The sequence below is a fragment of the Equus caballus genome, chromosome 1 (genome assembly GCF_041296265.1).
Source record: "Equus caballus isolate H_3958 breed thoroughbred chromosome 1, TB-T2T, whole genome shotgun sequence".
Taxonomy (NCBI): Eukaryota; Metazoa; Chordata; class Mammalia; order Perissodactyla; family Equidae; genus Equus; species Equus caballus.
The window spans coordinates 104,305,701-104,324,129 of NC_091684.1; the positions used below are offsets into that span (position 1 = coordinate 104,305,701).

Sequence of the window (18,429 nt, forward strand, 5' to 3'; positions counted from 1 at the left end):
GTTATCAAGGCAGATGAGCTGGAGCCCCCTTCTGGGCCAGCCTGGGTCATGCTCACCAGCGATAGCGGCATTTGCAAGGCCCACAGGGCCTGTTACATTCTTTGCAGACATCAGTCCCACAGAGTCTCCGCCCTGGGGCCTAGAGCCTAATGATAAAGTTGATAAAAACGTGTCTCCCTTTGACCATTCCACACCCAGAACTCCCTTGGAATTCATTTATTTAATGGGTTAATATACTTGCGTCAGCTTTGGCTGGCAGGATTAGTGCCCTGAAACCCAGCTCTTGTGTTTCTTGCTATCTGTAGACAAGAATAAGAACCAGTATTTTTGCTGAGTTTTTTCAGAAAAAATTTTGCAATACATAACTTGATTGATTAATCATGTCATCTACTGCAACGTTTATAATAATATAAGTGAATTTCATGCATTCCCAGTTATAACTTTCATCTTTATTTTTATCTTGAGGAGTCTCCAAGCAAATGGCTTCCAAAAGCCACCCTGCTTGTCTGGGTGACATACTTTGAAGCTGTGACCATGAGTTTGAATTGAGTTAAAAATAGGAGCCTCCAGAACCTTGCTCACGCCAAGTACAGTGGTAGACAAAAATAAATCAGAACGCTCTTGAGCAAGATAATGGATGGCTGCAGTTTTGAATCAAACCTAGGCCACTGTCGAGACCATCCTGGTACATGTGGTTCCCTGGGAAACAGGCCCACGTGGCTGAACCACAGTTTACCTCAGTGTTTGTGGGGAGCACTCCATCTAGGAGCACTAACAGCAAACACTGCTGGAAGCAGCTGTCTGTCACGTCATCTCGCTCTGAGGATTGTAAAATACGCATCAAACATCTACAATCTCCAGCTCAGTTTTCCCATTATTTTGTTCCATTCCAAAGAAGTATGATGCCAAAAGTTTCCGAAAGGGAATCTGGTTATTTCCAGTCTTTTTATAATGCAGAGCTACGTTAGGTTTTAGTGTGATGAATTTCCCCCCAAGTAAAGACTTTCTCATTGAAAAGAGTGAAATAATTTAAAATAATCCATAGCGGATTTATTTCCTGGCCATACAAAAAATTCTAAACTCAGGGGCATGCCTGAAGTGCACTCCACTTCAGCGGCCCAGGGTTTCACCGGTTCAGATCCTGCGCGCGGACATGGCACCGCTCCTCAAGCCATGCTGAGGTGGTGTCCCACATGCCACAACTAGAAGGACCCACAACTAAACATACACAACTATGTACTGGGGGGCTTTGGGGAGAAAAAGGAAAAATAAAGTCTTTAGAAAAAAAAATTCTGAACTCAAATTTCTAGGATACTTTGAAAACCATCTCCAAAAAGAGGCTCTTTGAAAAGTCTCCTCAATAACAAAACATTGACATCCTTTGAAGGGATTCTATTTTTGGAAAGGAGATAGTGGGCAGAGCCAAGTCTCACAGATAAGAGAGATGATCAGGCCAGATAATAAACAAGCGGGTCACTCTGTCTGCATTTATTAAGCCTACCCATGTGTAAGACACTGCTGTATGTGCTGGAAATCCATGGATGTGAGGCTTCCTAAGGCCATTTGAAGACAATTCTTAAAGAAAAACTCTTTTTAAACTTTTAAAAAAATTAAAGAATGTCTTTAATACAACATATATTGTATTAAAATATATATATATAACAACATATAAAGCCCACAGCCCATCAAAATGACTACTTTTGACAGACACCACTTAGGTAAGTCTTTATTTCTTTAAAAAGACATTACTTAATAATCATATTTTGTAAGTCTAGTCAGATAAAATTATAATTTGTGTAGACTGTGCTTTGTTTAATAATTGATGGGTTTCTGGAAAGTTGGGAATATTTTAAAATCAAACACACAAAGGAAACTATTTTAAGAGCGAGAAACTGTGTTCCATTTATTTCCGAGCACCATTCGCTCTGTACGTCAGAGTCCCTCCAAGGGCTCTGCCGAGATGCCCAGATCTCCAGGAGCCTATTGACCTGTACGCGCCTCCCCGGAAGGATCTGAGCACAAATGGGAACTAGTGGGTTTGTCAGAGGCAGGTGACGTACAGGAACGCCTCCAACCAGGAGTCTTCTCCATCGATGCCACGGTTCGTAGTTACTGCTCTGGATGTATTTACAAACACTAAGGCTTTACCCACATCATCATCCTGGTTCCCAGTCTTCTAGACCCAGTCTCACATTTTTAGGATACAGGATGAGCTGTAAGGCTCTCCAACAGCCCTGCTAGCCATTCGGAGTCATTCTACCACGTAAAAATTCTGTTTAGGTTGAACCATGAAATTGCTGGCTTTGTGGGTCAAAAATGGCAGTCTCTCATGGTTCAACCTACTATGTTGAGAGGAAGAGGAGGTTATGGTTTAGAAAGCCAACCTCTAGTATTGATGTTTTCTTCTTTTCCCTCCTCCAAATAATCTACTAGAGCGCTTTCCTCTCAAGTAACTCCATTTCAATCTCAAGAAAAGGAATGTGGGAAAGGCAGCCAGTTCCTGGGCCCCATTCTTCCCATAGGAAGAACAGTGGAAGACCTTTAAAAACGTATTCAGTTTTATAAGTCCTTGTCCACCGCCCAGTGCTGAGAAGAAACGGCTCGGCCACTGCTGGCTCTCATGGCCACCCAGGCTGTCATCTCATGGCTGGCTCTCGTGGCCATCCAGGCTGTCAGCACACGAGGCTGGGGCCCCCTCTGTCTTTCACAGAGGGTCTCAGGGACAAGGACGTCACCCTCATGTTACCAGCTGTGAAAATTAAGGCACAGAATCACAAGGAGGACACACTGAGATGGCGATCCAGTCAAATTCAGAATTAGTCCCTGAATTCTCTAGAAATTAGCTTCCACTTCACCAGCATGGATAAGAAAGCCCTGAGTAGTATTGCATAAGCCCAGTGAGTATGTAGTGAGACGAACAAAATAGGTCTGTCAGGCTGGATCTAAATTCTCTCTGCACCTGCTATGGGTGTCGTGATACAGAATCAAGGGCAATACAAACCCTATTTTGGGCTGGATTCCGCAGTGTTTTCAGACTTGATGCTTCACAGTTATTTCTCCCACATTTGGAGCCTCTCTCCCACGTGGGTCCTCCGATGGGCACTAAAGTGTGAGCTGTTGTTGAATCGCCTTCCACAGTCAGCACACGCATAGGGCTTCTCTCCCGTGTGGATCCTCTGGTGGATAATAAGACTTGAGCTCTGATTGAAGCTCTTCCCACACTCTCCGCATTTGTAGGGTCTCTCTCCAGTGTGAATGCGCCGGTGGGTAATAAGGTTTGAGCGGTCGCTGAAACTCTTCCCGCATTCAAGACACTCGTAGGGTTTCTCTCCTGTGTGGATCCTCTGGTGGCTGGTGAGAGTGGAGCTCTTACTGAACTTTTTCCCGCACTCAGGGCACTGGTAGGGTTTGTCGCCAGTGTGCGTTCGCCAGTGGGCGCTGAAGTGCGAGCTACTGGTGAAACTTTTTCCACACTCACTACACTTATGGGGTTTCTCTCCTGTGTGGATTCTCTGGTGCATGATAAGGCTTGAGCTCTGGTTGAAGCTTTTCCAGCACTCTCCACATTTATAGGGCTTTTCTACAGTGTGGATTGTCTGGTGAGCCGTGAGGTTAGGGTGATCGCTGAAGCCTTTCCCACAGGCGGGGCACGCGCAGGGCTTCCCCCCGGTGTGCATCCTCTGCTGGCAAACCAGACGGCGGCTCCGGGCACAGCTCCTCCCACAGCAGCCACATTTGTAAGGCCTCTTCTCTCCACTGTGGGCGAACCTGTGGGCAGCTGAGTGTGAGCTCTGGCTGGAATGTTTTCCACATTCACAGTGTATGTTGGATTTTTCTTCTACATAGGTTCCCTGAGGACCTATGAATTTACCTAAGTCTCTTTCTGGAGGAGAGAGCCACCCTTGTCCATCTTCTAAGGGTATTTCCCATTGCTTTTCTGCCTCATATTCACTTTCCTGGTCTTTCTTCCAATTAAAGGACTGGGAGACATCCATTTTGGATCTTTCTAACAACGCCCCGGGGAGTCCTACTTCCTCTGAAATGTCCTGGCTCAAGTTCTCCTCATTCTCTGTCCTTGTTTCAGGATCTGAAAGGATGAGATAAGATGCAAATGTAACTTGTTTTCTGAGTTCAGAAGAATGGAAACACTGTAAAAGAGGGCCTCACTAGATGCTTAGAAACAAGTTATTGGTGGTGACAGATGGAGCACAGTCAACCTTCCATCACCCGGGAATGAATAACATGGAATGTGGCTGAAGCACGGTTAAGACCAGCAGACGTCCAGGCTCCCTCCCTCCCTCGGTGTCTAAACAAGAGGGTCACGTGGAGAAAGGCTGAGAACAAGGAGGGAGACAGGTCCAGGCCCATTCTCCTTCTTCAGTCACAGCCCCTCCCCACTCCCCAGAGGCTCTGCCCCCAAGCTTGGCTCCTCCTCCCTGCCCACTGGCCTGTGGACTAGCCACCAGTACTAAGAAGCTCCCTTTCTCTTCTGGATGCTGCCTTCTAGGTGGAGGGACACGCCTTCAACAATTCTCCTGCCTCTCCCCATTCCCTTCCTCAGAGAGGAAGGGATGACTGATCAACAAGGAGCTGCGTGCACGTGCTCAGATCCGCAGCGAAGGCTGTCCCTGCAGGGCAAGGCTGTGCTTGGCTAGCGCAGCCTCCGGCTCGACTCTGGGGTCAGTGTTAGGCCGTCCACTGTGGCCGCACATCTCAGCCCCATTCTCTACCAGTTAGAAAGCTGCCGTTTGATCTCAATGCCTTACTCTGATGTCTCTCTCAGCTGGGCTGGAATCTGAGTGGGGAAGAACAGCACTCTTTATCGGATCCCTTAAAATTCCAGCAAAATTACTGAGCCCCACCAAGAGGGGAGCTCATCTTAAGCATGGGAATTTCACCCCTCCAATAATCAAGGTGGACCGTCGTTTGAATTTGGGGTCATCCATGCTCACTTTTTCTATTAACCTGGTTAAGTGATAGTTAATTATAGTTAAAATTCAGATTGAAATTTAAGAGGGAAATCAAAAACATTAATTACTTGTTTGTCTATATTAGGTAACTAAGGGGAATAGACTTTCCTGGGCACCACCTGCTTCTCTGTTCTTCTCCCAAATCCCGTAGTTTCAGCCCCAGAGAACAATAAGCCGGGAAATACGGGAAGGCCAAGGGCCTGGGCTCCTCTCCCAGGCTCGCCCAGTGCTGGCCTGTCCATGTCCAGAATTCCAGGTCTGCCTTCTTTGCTGGTGGAGTACTAGCTTTCACTCATTTCCCACCTGCAGAGGAGGTTTCCCGAATTTCCTCGAAGACCCAGGGACCGTGACTCCAGAGCTCTGCACTTCTCTCCAGCCTTGAGAGCCCATCTGGCTGGGGACCTGGAAGCCCTGTGCAAGGAAAGGCAAGAAGGGACGGGAGTGCTTGTGTAATTTGCTTTCATTCTCATATCTGGAAGGAGAATGGAAGCACCTCCCAGAAAGGTCTAGTTTTTGGAAGAAAAAGTTTAGTTAATGACTCAGGAAATTTGCCCCCTTAAGTGAGGAGACAGGGCAACGTGCTTACCTATTTTAACAATAATTAGAACGATGATGGTAGTGAAAGCTAACATTTGCTGAGTGCTAACAATGTGCCAGGGTCCTCACGACAGCCCAGTGGGGTAGATAGCATCACCACGTCCACGTTACAGACGGGAAGATGGAGGCTCGGGGTGTGCAACCAACTCGCCCAAGAGCAGACAAGTCTTTAAGTGGCCGACTGTTGTATATAATATGCCCAGAGTTCACATCTGTGGGGGACTTGAGATGGAAACAAACAACTAAAACTTTACGTGACGCTGACCTCTCTGCCCCGTTTCTATAATATTGTTACTGAATGAGGCAGGGAATCCCTTTGCTGGAGAGCAGACCAAACCCTCAGAACGGTCTTCGTGAGTCACCCCAGGCTGCTGGTTCAGGGCACAGTCGATTCTAGCAATATTTGAGGACAGGCAGTAAATACTGTTCCTCTAAAGAAACCAACAATTCTCCTGACAAGCCTTTCCAGATAGAGGTTAGTGACAGCGAGTGACAGACAGCAATCAGCCTGTCTCCATGCACGGTCCCTAATGCTTCCCACGGGCCTCCGTCTTTCCTGCTGTTCCGAGGCGCACTGCGGAGGAGAGCTTACCACTGGGCCTCGTCCTCAAAGCCGGGGGGCCAAGGCTCCTGGGCTCCTCTTCCACTTTGTTACCATCCCCTGTCACACCTTCCAGCATTGCCTTCGAGTTCTCTTTGGAGTCCCCTCGATCCTGCAGAAGGGCCCCCGCCACCTCTAAGGCGTCAAAGGTGTCGGCGAGGGCCCAGGGACCCAGCAGGGCGTCCATCTCGTCATAGAAGGGGCAGGTGCCTGGAGCGTGGATGCTCCTGGCTTTGCGGTAGTTGGTCTGGAGGTTTTTGAACCGGTAGCGACACTGCTCCAGGGTCCGTAAGAAACCACATGCCCGCAGCCGCTCGGCCACAAGCCGATACACTTGGCGGTTCCGATGGCAGGTGCGGAGTTTCTCATGAATGTAGGGCTCACCGAGAATTCCCAGGAAAATTTTAGTTTCTTCGTAGCCCCAGTGCACACCTGGGGGAAAGGGGCAGAGGTGAGCTAAGACAGGCTGCTGGTCTGTAATGAACGCAACAGAAGACCCCCACTCCCGCCCACAGCACGTTAGTGATTTCCCAAGAAATCATCCAGTGGGCTCTTCCCTCCGTGACAGGACTTGTTCTAACGTTATGCACATATTTATTTTTATACTTATAAACATTATTCTTATATAATAGTTCTTTTTCTCTATTACATAAGTGAACAAAGGCTTTCTCATTTATATATAAAAACAGTCTTTCCTTGCCCTTTCCAAACTATTGTAATACACACCGAATCCACATGGTGCTTCAAAAATAACTGGTTGCAATGAGGTTCTTTCCAAACCCCGCTAACAACTAGGGCTTCCCCTCTTGCTCACGTAAGGGCTTACCAGTAGGGCTCCGAAACAGGGCTGGGAGACCAGGGCTTGCAGACCCTTCTTCAGCACCCAGTTCTTCCCCCTCAGAATCGTCCGTCACAGCCTCTGAAGGCCCTTCTACAGATGCTGCTCTGCGGCCCAGGCTCCGATCCTGCTTCTCTGATCCGCCTCCTAACACAGCCTTGGCCAGCGCTGCCGCCTCCTGGTCCCAGCAACCACTCTGCAGCTCTTCCTGCTCTGTGTCATGGTCCCTCTGCCCAAGCACACCCCCTGCCACCTCTAGAACGGAGGTGGCAGCCCGTGGGCACATGAGGGCATCCATCTCATCATAGAAGGGGCAGGTGTCTGGCATATGAGTGCTCCTGGCTTTGCGGTAGTTGGTCTGGAGGTTTTTGAACCGGTAGCGACACTGCTCCAGGGTCCGCAGGAAGCCGCGCTCTCGCAGCCGCTCGGCCACAAGCCGGTAGACTTGGCGGTTCCGATGGCATGTGCGGAGTTTCTTGTGGATCCAGGACTCACTGAGAATATCCAGAAAAGTCTTCGTTTCCTCATAGCCCCAGTGCACCCCTGCCACCTTCTCATCCTCCAGACCCTGCCACTCCAGCTCGTCCCAGGTCTTGGCTTTTCTCAAGATGGGCCCCTGGCCAGGCTTGACTCTTCCCGCCGCCACCAGGGTGTCTCTCACACTCTCATCTCTGGAGTGCTGAAGATCTGGGCTCTCTGGGCTTTCCTCCTGCTCCACGTGGGAGCTCACACTGGGTCTGTGGGCTGGGAAATCTGTTTGCAGGGAGACAAACGAAGACATGATGGCTTAGTGAGTCTAACTCCCACTACTTTATATGCCAAGGAGGGGAGATAGTAATTTTTTTTAAAAATCTAAGGGGATTCTTGGGAAGGTTCAGTGACAGTAATATTAAGGACTACTGTGAGGGGACAATAAGAAAAACATCTGGGCTCAAATCTATAACTTATATCCATATTCATCTACCCTGTAACAAATAAATTCAGGCAGCTGCCAAAGGCTTTACTGATCTTCTGCCTAAGATGAGCTTCAATCCAATATACTTTCTAGTCTCAAGAAAATCATCCTAGACAGCACAGACTGTGATAATGGATGTATACGTCCTTTTCAAGCAGGACTAAAGGAAGGATCTGAAAAGTTCAGCCCAAAAGGGTCTGGAGTGGTGAATGCTACAGAAACCCCACAGCTCACTTTAACTCCACAGGAGAAAGCTGGTCTTACCTAGCAAGGCCCTCTTGGCAGAATTCTCCCAAGTTACTTCCCGGTGGCTCCTCTGTCCAGATTCCAGTTGCCTCTGTGCCTCCTGGGAGACATACACAGTCACATCACCAAACGTCACCAACTCCTGAGAAAACCTAACACCCCCACCCAAAACACGCTGCCGTAGGACAAAACGACCCTGTATAGCCTGGGTCAGAGGCAGGTGGCAAAACGGACTCAGAAGAAACTAAAACGTGAGTTCCTGTGGCTTTTAAATGCAATGAGAGGGGCAAGGAGAGGGAGAAGGGGGAGAGAGAGAGAAAAGGAAGAAATAAGCTAATATTTACTGAACATCTACGCTCTGTGCCAGAAACTCTTCACACTTGTTCAGAGTTACACAGTGAGGATGTGCCACAGCCGGGATTTGAACTCAGGCTGTCTGCCTCTGAAGCTTTGGTTTCTCCCACTTCACAATCCTGCATGCCGTTTGGGCAAGATCCAGATACAGAAAGAAGGAAGTAACCCTTACCTCTAAGGCAAATAAGCAAATCAGGATAATCTGACAGTCTCAGGGTGAAGGAAAAGAATGACTTTAATATGACCCCTCACTACCTCAGCCGTGGTGCTGTCTCATATGAGGAAGGAGATCTGGGCAGCATTTTGCAGGCTGATGACATTTCGGAGCCTTATCTGTAAAGTCACGGGGCCTCCGTCCTGGGTAAAACTCCTTTGGAATTTCTGATAGGTGAGAGGGTTGGTGCAGAGGGCCCCACTCGAGCAGCAAAAGGTAACTCGAGTTAGAGAAAAGCCTGGCTCACCTGGGAGCTGCTCATCGTCCTCTGGTCACCACTGCTCTCTTCCACAGGAAGGCCCAGAGCACAAGCATCAGGCAGGGCTGAGGGAAGAGAGAGGAGCTGTTAGAGGACAACGGTTCTCAACAGCCCCCAGCCCAAATGAGTTCAGAAGTAGAAGAGTCTTTCTCCTTCTCTTAGTGTCTACTCTGTGCCATCAAAGGAGAGTTGGCAAAAAACCTAAATGACACATTTCTAAGGGGAGAGTTCCAGATCTTCCCCCTCCATATCCACCCCGGTTACTGACTGTCAGGGTTTTATGATTTCTTTCTTCAGTTCTGATAACACTTGAATCACCTGGACTGGTTTGGGGACACACATACCTGTTGTGAAAATTACTGCACTTGAGTTTAACCCTATCCTGTGCCTTTCCCACTAACCAGACCTAAAAGCAGTACCCAACCTAACCTGCTGGGACCAGCAACCTCAGTCACATGAGGAGAGGTGCCATAGGCCCCCCGATGCCGTTTCATATAACATGCCAGCCAAGGTCCTTCTTTCCGTGGAGACGCCTAGTTAGGATCCCACTATTCGAGTGCTCAGCCTCAGTTCATGCGCCACCTCCTCCAACGGGAAGGAGCTGTGCCCTCGACCCCACTTGCTGCGCTCAGAGGGCACTTTCACACCTTCCCCACAGAATGGCCCCCCTTCCTCCCCACACTGCCGCTTCTTACCACTCTTGTGGAAGCATAGGACTTCTACTCCGGGGTCGTGGTTCAATTGTTCTTCTGGTTCTGGCTGTGAGTTCTTCACCATTGCCTAGAACAGACACGTGGATTCTGGGTATGCTTGCTTCAGATGGATGTTTAGGGAACCCAGTTCTGGTCCTGAGGGTTCCTTCTCCACTGAGAGCAACTCCTGCCCCTGTTCAAGGACTAGAAGTGGTCAAAATGCTGTAGGCACTAAAACCCAATTATCCCAAGGCACAAAGCAGCAAAGGGGCCGTCAGTCTCATGCACATCACTGCAGGGGTCGTAAGGAGTGGGGATGTGGGAGGCTTCATAGAGATAAGGTCTGGAACCCAGGCCCATGGCAATCTGCCCCCCGACTCTCCTGGAGCTGCTCCCATCAACCCCTAGGCAAGACTCAGAGAGCCAACCAATACAGCTATTTTGCAATAGGACCCAAAGGCTCAGTAATGTCAATAAAGACCAGTGAAGCCCCTTGCTTCAGGCTAGCTGCCGCTGAGGGACAGCTGTTCTCCAAACAGAAAACAGCTTTTATGTGCTCCCCCTTGACCAGAGTGGTGCTCAAGCTATTTTAAGCTATTGTCTTACTGAAAGGCAGGGACTACCAACACTCACACCAACCAACCTTGTGCATTCTCTAAAGAGTCAGTCTCAACTTGGAAGGACAATGCCAGCTACCAGGCCCAGGAAATAAGCAAATTCCACTTTGACACAAACAGCCAAGTACTGGACAGCACCCATACTGCTGCCAACCCGAGGCGGCTCTGTCTCGCACATTCCTCTGTTTTAACCACTTAGACCCAGGCTCCCATTTCTCACCTGTAGCCCCTGTCTTCCAGGTTCTTTCTGCAAGTCTTCCACCAGGCCCACTGCCTCCTCTCCACTTTCTGGATGCTTTTGTCTAACCCAGATCTGGAGCTCCTGGGGAAGGACAGTCAGGAACTGCTCCAGGACTAGCAACTCCAAGATCTGCTCTTTTGTACACTTCTCTGGTCTCAGCCACTGACGGCAGAGCGTCCGGAGTTGGATGAGGGCCTCCCGGGGTCCAGATGCTTCTTGATAGCGGAAATGCCAAAAGCGCTGGCAGGAGGTCTCTGGTCCGGGGTTACTCCGTTGAAGGGAAGTTTCCTGCACCCAGGCCGAATCTTCTTCCAGCTTCACTATTCGAAGCTCTTCTTGTACTTGAGAAGCCGGAATTTGTCGGTCCACAGACACAGCCATAGTTCAGCTCAGAGAAGAACCTTGCAACTGTGCTTTGAAGCCCAAACCTTTTCCTTTGCCTCACTGGGAAGCCACCTTCAGACAGGAGTCACTACATACGACTTGAAATCCTAGAGCCAGAGACATACATTACACGGCGAACGTTAGTGAAAATCACAAGTGTTAGCCCAGTAGGATTGAGGTGAAGAAAAGAGCCTTCCCTTCCTCCCCTCCCCATGTCCTGGTGCCCCTGGGGTCTAGCCGTCGGTCACTCGGGGAGGAAGCTCCAGGAGTTCGACGGGAGGGGTCAAGGGGTGATCTGCTTGGAAAGTAGGGGAGGTTGAAGCTGTGCTTGCACAGCGATTGACTTAAGGCTGAGAAAATGTCAAGTATCCATACTGAAGAATGAGGATGGGCTGCTGGAGAGAAGAGGGACAACAAGCCACCCACTCTCGCAAGCCACTGGCCTTCCGAGCGTTGCAAAGTGCATGCGCAGGACAAGCTCGAGACGGGACGGCGCACACAGTAGCAGCACCTTGGAGAGCAGCACCTGGAGGAGCTGGCTCCCCGATCGCGCGGGCGGTGCACGCGCTCCGGCCGCTAAACGGCCCCCGGTCCTGGCCGGGTTCTCAGCTTTGGGCGCCCCGTGCAGGGTTCCTCAGTCCTGAGGCTTCATAACTCTCTCCCAGACGGGGAAAGGGGTACAAGGTACAAGAGCAAGGATAACAAAAACAGACTCGCAGGACGTCCGAGTTGGACGGAAAGTTGAGATACTCAGCCCTCAACTTCCCCAAAGCGGAGACAATCACGGCTCAGAGACCCCCAGGGACTTGTCCAAGGCCACACAGCCGGCTGATGGCAGGGAACGGACAGCGGCTCGGCCGTCTGACCGCGGACTGGGTGACCAGCCCGCAGAGCGTGACTTACACTGCAACGCTGCTCTGCTGCGCGGGCGACCTTCTCTGGAAGCTTTATGGGGTCAAGGCGGGCCGGGGCGCGGCTACAGGGCCACGGTCGCCCCCGCTAGGCCCGGGGGGCGGCGAGAAGGAGGGCGCCGCCAGCACGAGGAGTGCATCCCGCCCCGGGCGCGCTCGCGGGGACGCGCAGCCTGGGCCGGAGGCCGCCGGACCCCCGGTCTCGGCCCGGCCACGCCCACCCGGCGACGGCGGCCCAAGCCCGAGCTGAGAGCCGCTCCCGCGCGCCGAGGCCCTGCAACTACGGGCGGCCTGACCCCGCGGGACCTTCCCCGCGGCCGCGCAATGTCCCCACAGGGCTCTCGAACCCGGAGTCCAGACCCGGGGTCTCGGCATTCGGACGTCCACTAAACACCGGAAGCGGAAACGCGAGCCGTGAAGGAGTCGGTCTTCTCCGGACTACATTTCCCATAGGCCTCCGCCTATGCCCCAGACTGACAGCAGCATTAACCAATAAAATGTGGGGATGGTTTAGGGGGCCTATTTGTTTCGGAGGAAGGATTGATGATGGGTGGGACTTTCCCACATGCTGGGTTTCGGGGTCCCGAGCAACGACTAGAAGTGACCCAGCGGAGAGGGTGTGGTCCTACCTCGCTTCCCCCTTCCCGCGGGAATTAGGGGAGGTGGCGGCCTCTCGCGCTGCGCATCCCAGGGGACGCTGAGAGAGGGGACCTTTTCCAAAGCCTGTGCCTTGCAGCTGAGAGCGGGTGTTTATCCCTGTTAATCCCTCTTTATCCCTATTATACAAGCGAATAAACCCAGGCAGCTTGGGCCCGAGGTCTCTCAGGGTGGAGATAAGACGGCAATTCAGATTTTTTGCCACTTAAGAAAGTACTTTTCTGGCATGGTTGTCCACTGTGGTAATTCTTCACCACCACAATCCTCCCGCTCACCCGAGACACACACACATCCTCATTTCCTGGGTGCACAGTCCTGGGAGGATCAAGATGAATACCATGGATGCGTATTCATTCATCAATTGTGGAGCATCTGCTTTAGGCCAAGCAAAACACACCCTCCTCTTAAGGAGAGCGAGCAGTCCAGCAGAGGATGCATTTTCTAAAATGCGGCCGTGAAGGACCCAAATAACTCCAATGCAGTGTGATAAGTGCTAAATGGACGTGCGTTCAAAGTAAATGACTGGAAAGAAATACTGCAGAGCGGCTGAGAAAGCCCAGGAGGGCAGGAGGTGCAGTCTCAGGGAAAGGGGCAGGAAAATGTATTTTATTGAGCACCCACGTTGCATATTTAATCTGGTTTGGTTCTGACAATGAATCCTGCAAAGTGGGTCCCGCTCCCTATTTAAAAGATGAAAGGTCCAAAATCCGGTCGAAGGTGGGTGGAGCTGTGGTTCCCCTCACAGGAGGGGCAGCCTGTGGGAAGGACAGGATGACGAGAGGGGCTCTGCAGATAGTCCTCAATCCAGTTGGGAGCCTGGCCATGGAGATTTCTTCTATCCTCTGCTCTTGGGAACGGGTGTTCGGAGAGGGCTAGTGCGGAAACTCAGGCCAGCGCTTCCACGCACACACACCTAGCTTTCAAACCCTTCCCGGGACCAGCCTGGAAGTTCCATGGGTCTGCCTCAGGGACCGGCTGGGTGGGGCAAGAGCCTAGCCCAAGAGAGGACTTTGGGTTCCCACCGAGCCATCAGAGCAGCTCTGCTTTTACATGTTTTCTATTACTGGAGGACTTCACTTGAAAAGACGGTCTACTGTTAAAAAAATTAAATAAAATTGAAAATTACTAATCCAATCCATGCCCCATTCCCTTAACTCAGGGATCTCCTGAGCACATGGAACTTTCACCGGAGGCAAGATCAAGCATGGAAAGGGCAGCCCCAAACACAACTCATCACCTTCACATCAACACCATACCCCGTACTTCAAGGGAGAAGACAAGCATGCACGTCCTCGAGCTGTGAGTCACAGTCCCGAAAGAATGGGACTAAAGGGCCCCCCATAGTCTACATAGATGAGATGCTTGCCTACTTGCAGCTTCCTGGTCCCTCAGAGGACAGCTGGTCTCAGAAACCGAGACAGGTCCAGTCTTTGTGAAAGCACCCTCCATCTAGGTCAGAGCTGTCAATGCCACAGAGAATAGGGTTTCAAGGTCACTGCCATACAGAGTGACTAAACTCTTCCCAGCAGCCTTCTGGAATGGGAAGAGCAAGGATTGTCAGCAATTTTGCAGATGAGGAAAAGGAGGCCTCCAGAAGTGATTTGCTCTAGTCACACTGCTAGTTAGTGGCACAGGTGTGTCTAGAACCAGGTCCATCAGGTCTCTTTGGCTCCCAATACTCCATTCACCACACCACAAATTTCAGGACAGGAGCAGGGGGAAGAGAAACAGGATGTACTGTCTCTGAAAGCCAGCACCATAGGGGACGACTGAGAGAGGCAAATGTCAACAGGCCAGTTTCAGCAAGAGTTTGGTTTCTAGATCATTGATATTTTGAGAAAAACGCTGCACAGAGGTGTTGATAAGCAGTGCATAAAGGAGACAAGGATTTCGGATGAAGGAAATAAGCTTATTCTCTAAGAGTTCAACTAATTACAGCCACACGTAATGAGCAAAAACTAATGTCTCCTAGGCCCATGGATCATCCACTTAACGCCAACTTAACCAGTGACACTAACCTATCTGCAGAAGGGGACACGTTCAGCAGGGAAACCTGGAAGGAGGCGTCAACAAGGCAATCTTGGGCACTGAGCAGACGGCACTGGGCGGCAGGGAAGAGCAGTGGGACTTTGAAGGGTACCGCTCATCACCTGAGCGGTTCACGCTGGGTCTGCCGTCCCTCACGTGACCGCCTTCTTTCATTCCCCGCTGATCAACCACTATCTGATCACAAAGCCACCATTTCAGTCACCTGAGACCAGGAGCAAGGGGCGCTGTGAAGGAGGCTTGGGATAGGATGAATAATAACTGGGGTCCGGATTCTATTGGTTTCTTGGAAATTTAGTTAACAGGAGCCTACCACCCAGGCTCTGGTCATCTCTGAGTGTTGTGAGGAAATCCAGTCTCTGCTCTGGAAAGACTGGGGCCCAGAACTCAGCTGAGGTAAATTTGCCAGGATGTGCCATCCCCGGAGGCCTCTCGGCAGGCACCTCTGCCTCAGACACCAACAGCGTAACCAACAGCAGAGGCGCTGTGCCTGACAGGGCCTGTGGGCTGTGAGGGGCCCGGGCAAAGGGTTTCCTCGGAGGCAGACCCTCCCCCTCCTCCCAGGAGCAGTGCTACAGCACATAGAAAATTCTCAGAGTTGGACCCTGAGAAGAGTGAGTAGGAGAGAGGGAGCCAGAGGCAGTTGGGCCCTGGAGCCGCAGCCTGTGCGGATGCCAGAGACATGAGCTCAGGTGCACCGACTGGGCAGAAAGCCCAAGGGAATGAACCACCAGCCCTTACTCTCCATCAGTAATCTTGTCTCAGAATCTCACCATGCCCATGTAATCGTACTTCCACTTCCTCCATGGCCTTGGGCTATTGAGTCAAGAGGGTAAATAAAAGGAAAGACTCTAATATTCTGTCCAGAGATTCGAAATAGCTTAACGGGGCCAGGCAGCAGCGAGGTCAAAGGGCCCTCCATTTGAAAGCTCCAGGGCCATCTGAGAGCCTGTGGGGGCAGCATGCCCAGCACACTGGGCCCCTGAACTCCCAGGTTGAGAGACAAGACCCCCATCGGGGATAAAGGGCTGGGAAGAGCAACCGCCGTGACGTGCAAGGAAGGACCCATTACAGTTGTGGGTCATCTTGATATTAGATAGGGAGAAGACTAAAACTAGTAGCCAATATATTGTTTCTATTTTAATGTTTCATTGTTTCCTCTATTTATTCCTTCGGTGCTTCCCATGGCTTTAATAAGGCTGTGGAGTGAAGTGACTTCAGGAGTCGAGTGGTGAGGCAACAGGTGCCAGGCAAGTTACTCACTGAACCTCTCCTGAGCCTCCACCTCCTCGGCCGTAAAGAGAGGGCGCTCCCCTACCCGACAGGGTGTTGTCAAGGCTGAGACCCGCACGTAGAGAGCTTAGCATAGCGCCTGTGCATGGTAACTGCTCTGTACCTTGTGTGACTATAGGCTATTATGGCTCACTGTAAACTATGAATGCAATCCAGAGGGAAGGAAAATCCATGGAAAAAAAGAGGGAGTGACGTTATGACCTGCCTCAAATTGTCAAATCTCTAATAAAAGTGAGGGCGTGTGGTTGGTGGCACAAGTCTGTCTAGAACCAGGTCTGTCCAGCTCCCAACACTCCCCCTACTCCATCCCAAACTTCAGAACAGGGCCACGGAGAGACAAAGTACCGACTGGGGGGGACCTGTGGGGCCGGCTGGGGTGTTGCTACACTGTTTCTTGATCTGGATGCTGGTTCCACAGGTGTGTTCAGTTTGTAAAAATTCAAGGTGAAAATTCAAGTACACTTTTGTGCGCTGAGCTGTTATATTTCAGTAAAAAGGTTCAAACAAGGGGAACCAGCTCAGGATTTAGTGATACGAATACACTGGGATTAAAGGGTAAGAGGAAGAGAAAGTCTCTCGTTCCACTACTCGTCCAGACAGAAGAGAAGTCGATTGTGGATGACGGGCTCAGCTACGTTAAAGAAGATGCGTGGTTTTCCACTGGCTTTTGATGTGCTGTGACATTTCAAAAATGTAAGTTGTGGGGCCGGCCCGGTGGTGCAGCAGTTAAGTGCGCATGTTCCACTTCGGCGGCCCGGGGTTTACCAGTTCTGATCCCGGGTGTGGACATGGCACCATTTGGCAAGCCATGCTGTGGTAGGCGTCCCACATATAAAACAGAGGAAGATGGGCATGGATGTTAGCTCAGGGCCAGTCTTCCTCAGCAAAAAGAGGAGGATTGGCAGATGTTAGCTCAGGGCTAGTCTTCCTCAAAAAAAAAAAAGAAAAGAAATATAAGTTGTTTCATTAGGATACTGGTTGGGTGGTTTTTATAAACATCTTTCACTTTGTCTCCAATGGTATTGTCACCAATACCAATAAATGGTAACTTAGGTGAGAGAACACTGAAGTTAAAACCTACATTTATCATCTCACCAAAGAACAGTGTAGGAAACCTAATCCATTTTCCAGGTCAGAATTCTGGGCTCCATCTGCCTCTTGCATTTATATGTATCTCCATGAAGCAACCCAATGGGCAAATATTGACTGAGTTCCCATCACATGCCAGACCCTGAATTGGGTGCTGGAGACAGAGTTCGGAGCCTCACTATGGGTGTGAACATAAAGAACAGAAGAGGAATGGGGAAGAATCCACAGGGGAGACAGACGTGTAACAGGTCAATGCAGCGAGAGTGACAGGCACTGAGGTGGGAGGGTGCAGGGGTGCGGTAGGCAGGGTCAAGTCTGCCAGAGAAGTGCAGGGGAGGCCAATGGAGGAGGTGGTACCCAGGCTGAGTCTTCAAAGATGTGCAGGTGTGCCCTAGGCAGACAGGGAGGCCTAGCATTCCAGAAAAAAGAGCAGCTTGAGCAGAGAGACGAGGCAAGGCCCAGCAGGGCACATTCAGGGGGAGCTGCCAGAGGGCAAGGATGGCCAGGAGCAGAGGTCTGGTGACAAGGTTCCACAGAGACCCCATTAGGAAGGCCTCGTCTGCCCTCCAAGGAGCATGGCCTTTCTGTAGGTGATGGGGAGCCCCAGGGGGTCTAAGTGGGTAGGGACAGGCTCAGCTGTGTGTTGTGGAGGAATGCTCACTCTGGCTATAACAAGGGGGATGGGGCAGCAGGAGGCAGGGCTGGGGGAGCTTGGGGCACCAGGAAGGGGCCATCACAGTTGTCAGGCAAGGGTTCGAACTATGCCAAACTCTTCCTGGATGGCGCTGAGGGATGTGAGGGAGGAAGGCGTCTTGGATGACTCCAGGTTTTTGGGTTGGGTGAGGCCCTGTGGACGGCAGTGCTACTCACAACAGCGAGGAAATACAGCTGTGCAAGCAGCACACTGGTCAAGGGAGGCAGGCGGGGTAGTCGAGTTCCGGACATGCCAAGTTTGAGGCTGTAGGAAGTGCAGCTTGTGAAGAGGCTGCAGGAAGAAGCCAGGAGAGGGGCACAGACTGGAGATCAAGAGAGGAAACAGCTGGTGGAGCGAGGTCCTGACCCTGGAGGGAAGCAGAAGCTAAACTCTACCGTCGGATGGAAAGTGCATCGCAGGCTGAGCCGAGGCGGCTAAGTGAGGGGCGGTCCTAGAAAAGTTTGTTGGCCTGGGGGAGGCTACACCTGACAGGTTCAGGGTTCTCGGAGGTGAGCCAAGGCTGGGAGTTGGCATGGGTCTGAGGAGCTGGGCCAGAGGGTACAAGGCGGCCATTGTGGGGAATTGGGAAAGGGAAGTGACCAAGACTTGCTCAGGTGGACCTGGGGGCCAAGCTGAGGGGAAAGCCATTGCTTTTGGCTTTTTACCATTTATTGTAGGTTTTTAATTTTCCCAAGGCTGTTCCCATGAACTTGGAAACAAACTGGTAGCAAAAACTCAGTCCCTAAATACATGCACATTTAACGGGAAACT

General features: G+C 51.0%; 1 protein-coding gene across 9 annotated transcripts in view; it reads right to left on the minus strand.

Annotated features, from left to right (window-relative positions):
- Positions 1 to 18,429, minus strand: part of ZSCAN2 (zinc finger and SCAN domain containing 2) — a 39,817-nt gene that overhangs the window by 944 nt on the left and 20,444 nt on the right. Inside the window, exons 1-10 of one of the 9 annotated variants that reach the window (XR_011424216.1) lie at positions 11,872 to 12,288; positions 10,564 to 11,075; positions 9,730 to 9,814; positions 9,023 to 9,099; positions 8,226 to 8,307; positions 6,995 to 7,759; positions 6,160 to 6,600; positions 5,274 to 5,381; positions 2,347 to 4,087; positions 1,792 to 2,280 (exon numbers count right to left, since the gene is read on the minus strand). Coding sequence is in view for 7 of the 9 variants with exons in the window: in XM_014733797.3 (XP_014589283.1) it covers positions 3,051 to 4,087; positions 5,274 to 5,381; positions 6,160 to 6,600; positions 6,995 to 7,759; positions 8,226 to 8,307; positions 9,023 to 9,099; positions 9,730 to 9,814; positions 10,564 to 10,965 (2,997 nt within the window). In the remaining 2 variants the exon portion in view is untranslated. Of the gene's footprint in view, positions 1 to 1,710; positions 4,088 to 5,273; positions 5,382 to 6,159; positions 6,601 to 6,994; positions 7,760 to 8,225; positions 8,308 to 9,022; positions 9,100 to 9,729; positions 9,931 to 10,563; positions 11,076 to 11,871; positions 12,294 to 18,429 lie in introns of those variants that run through there. The other 8 variants (XR_011424217.1, XM_014733797.3, XM_070230574.1 and 5 more) reach the window with 8 other exon arrangements.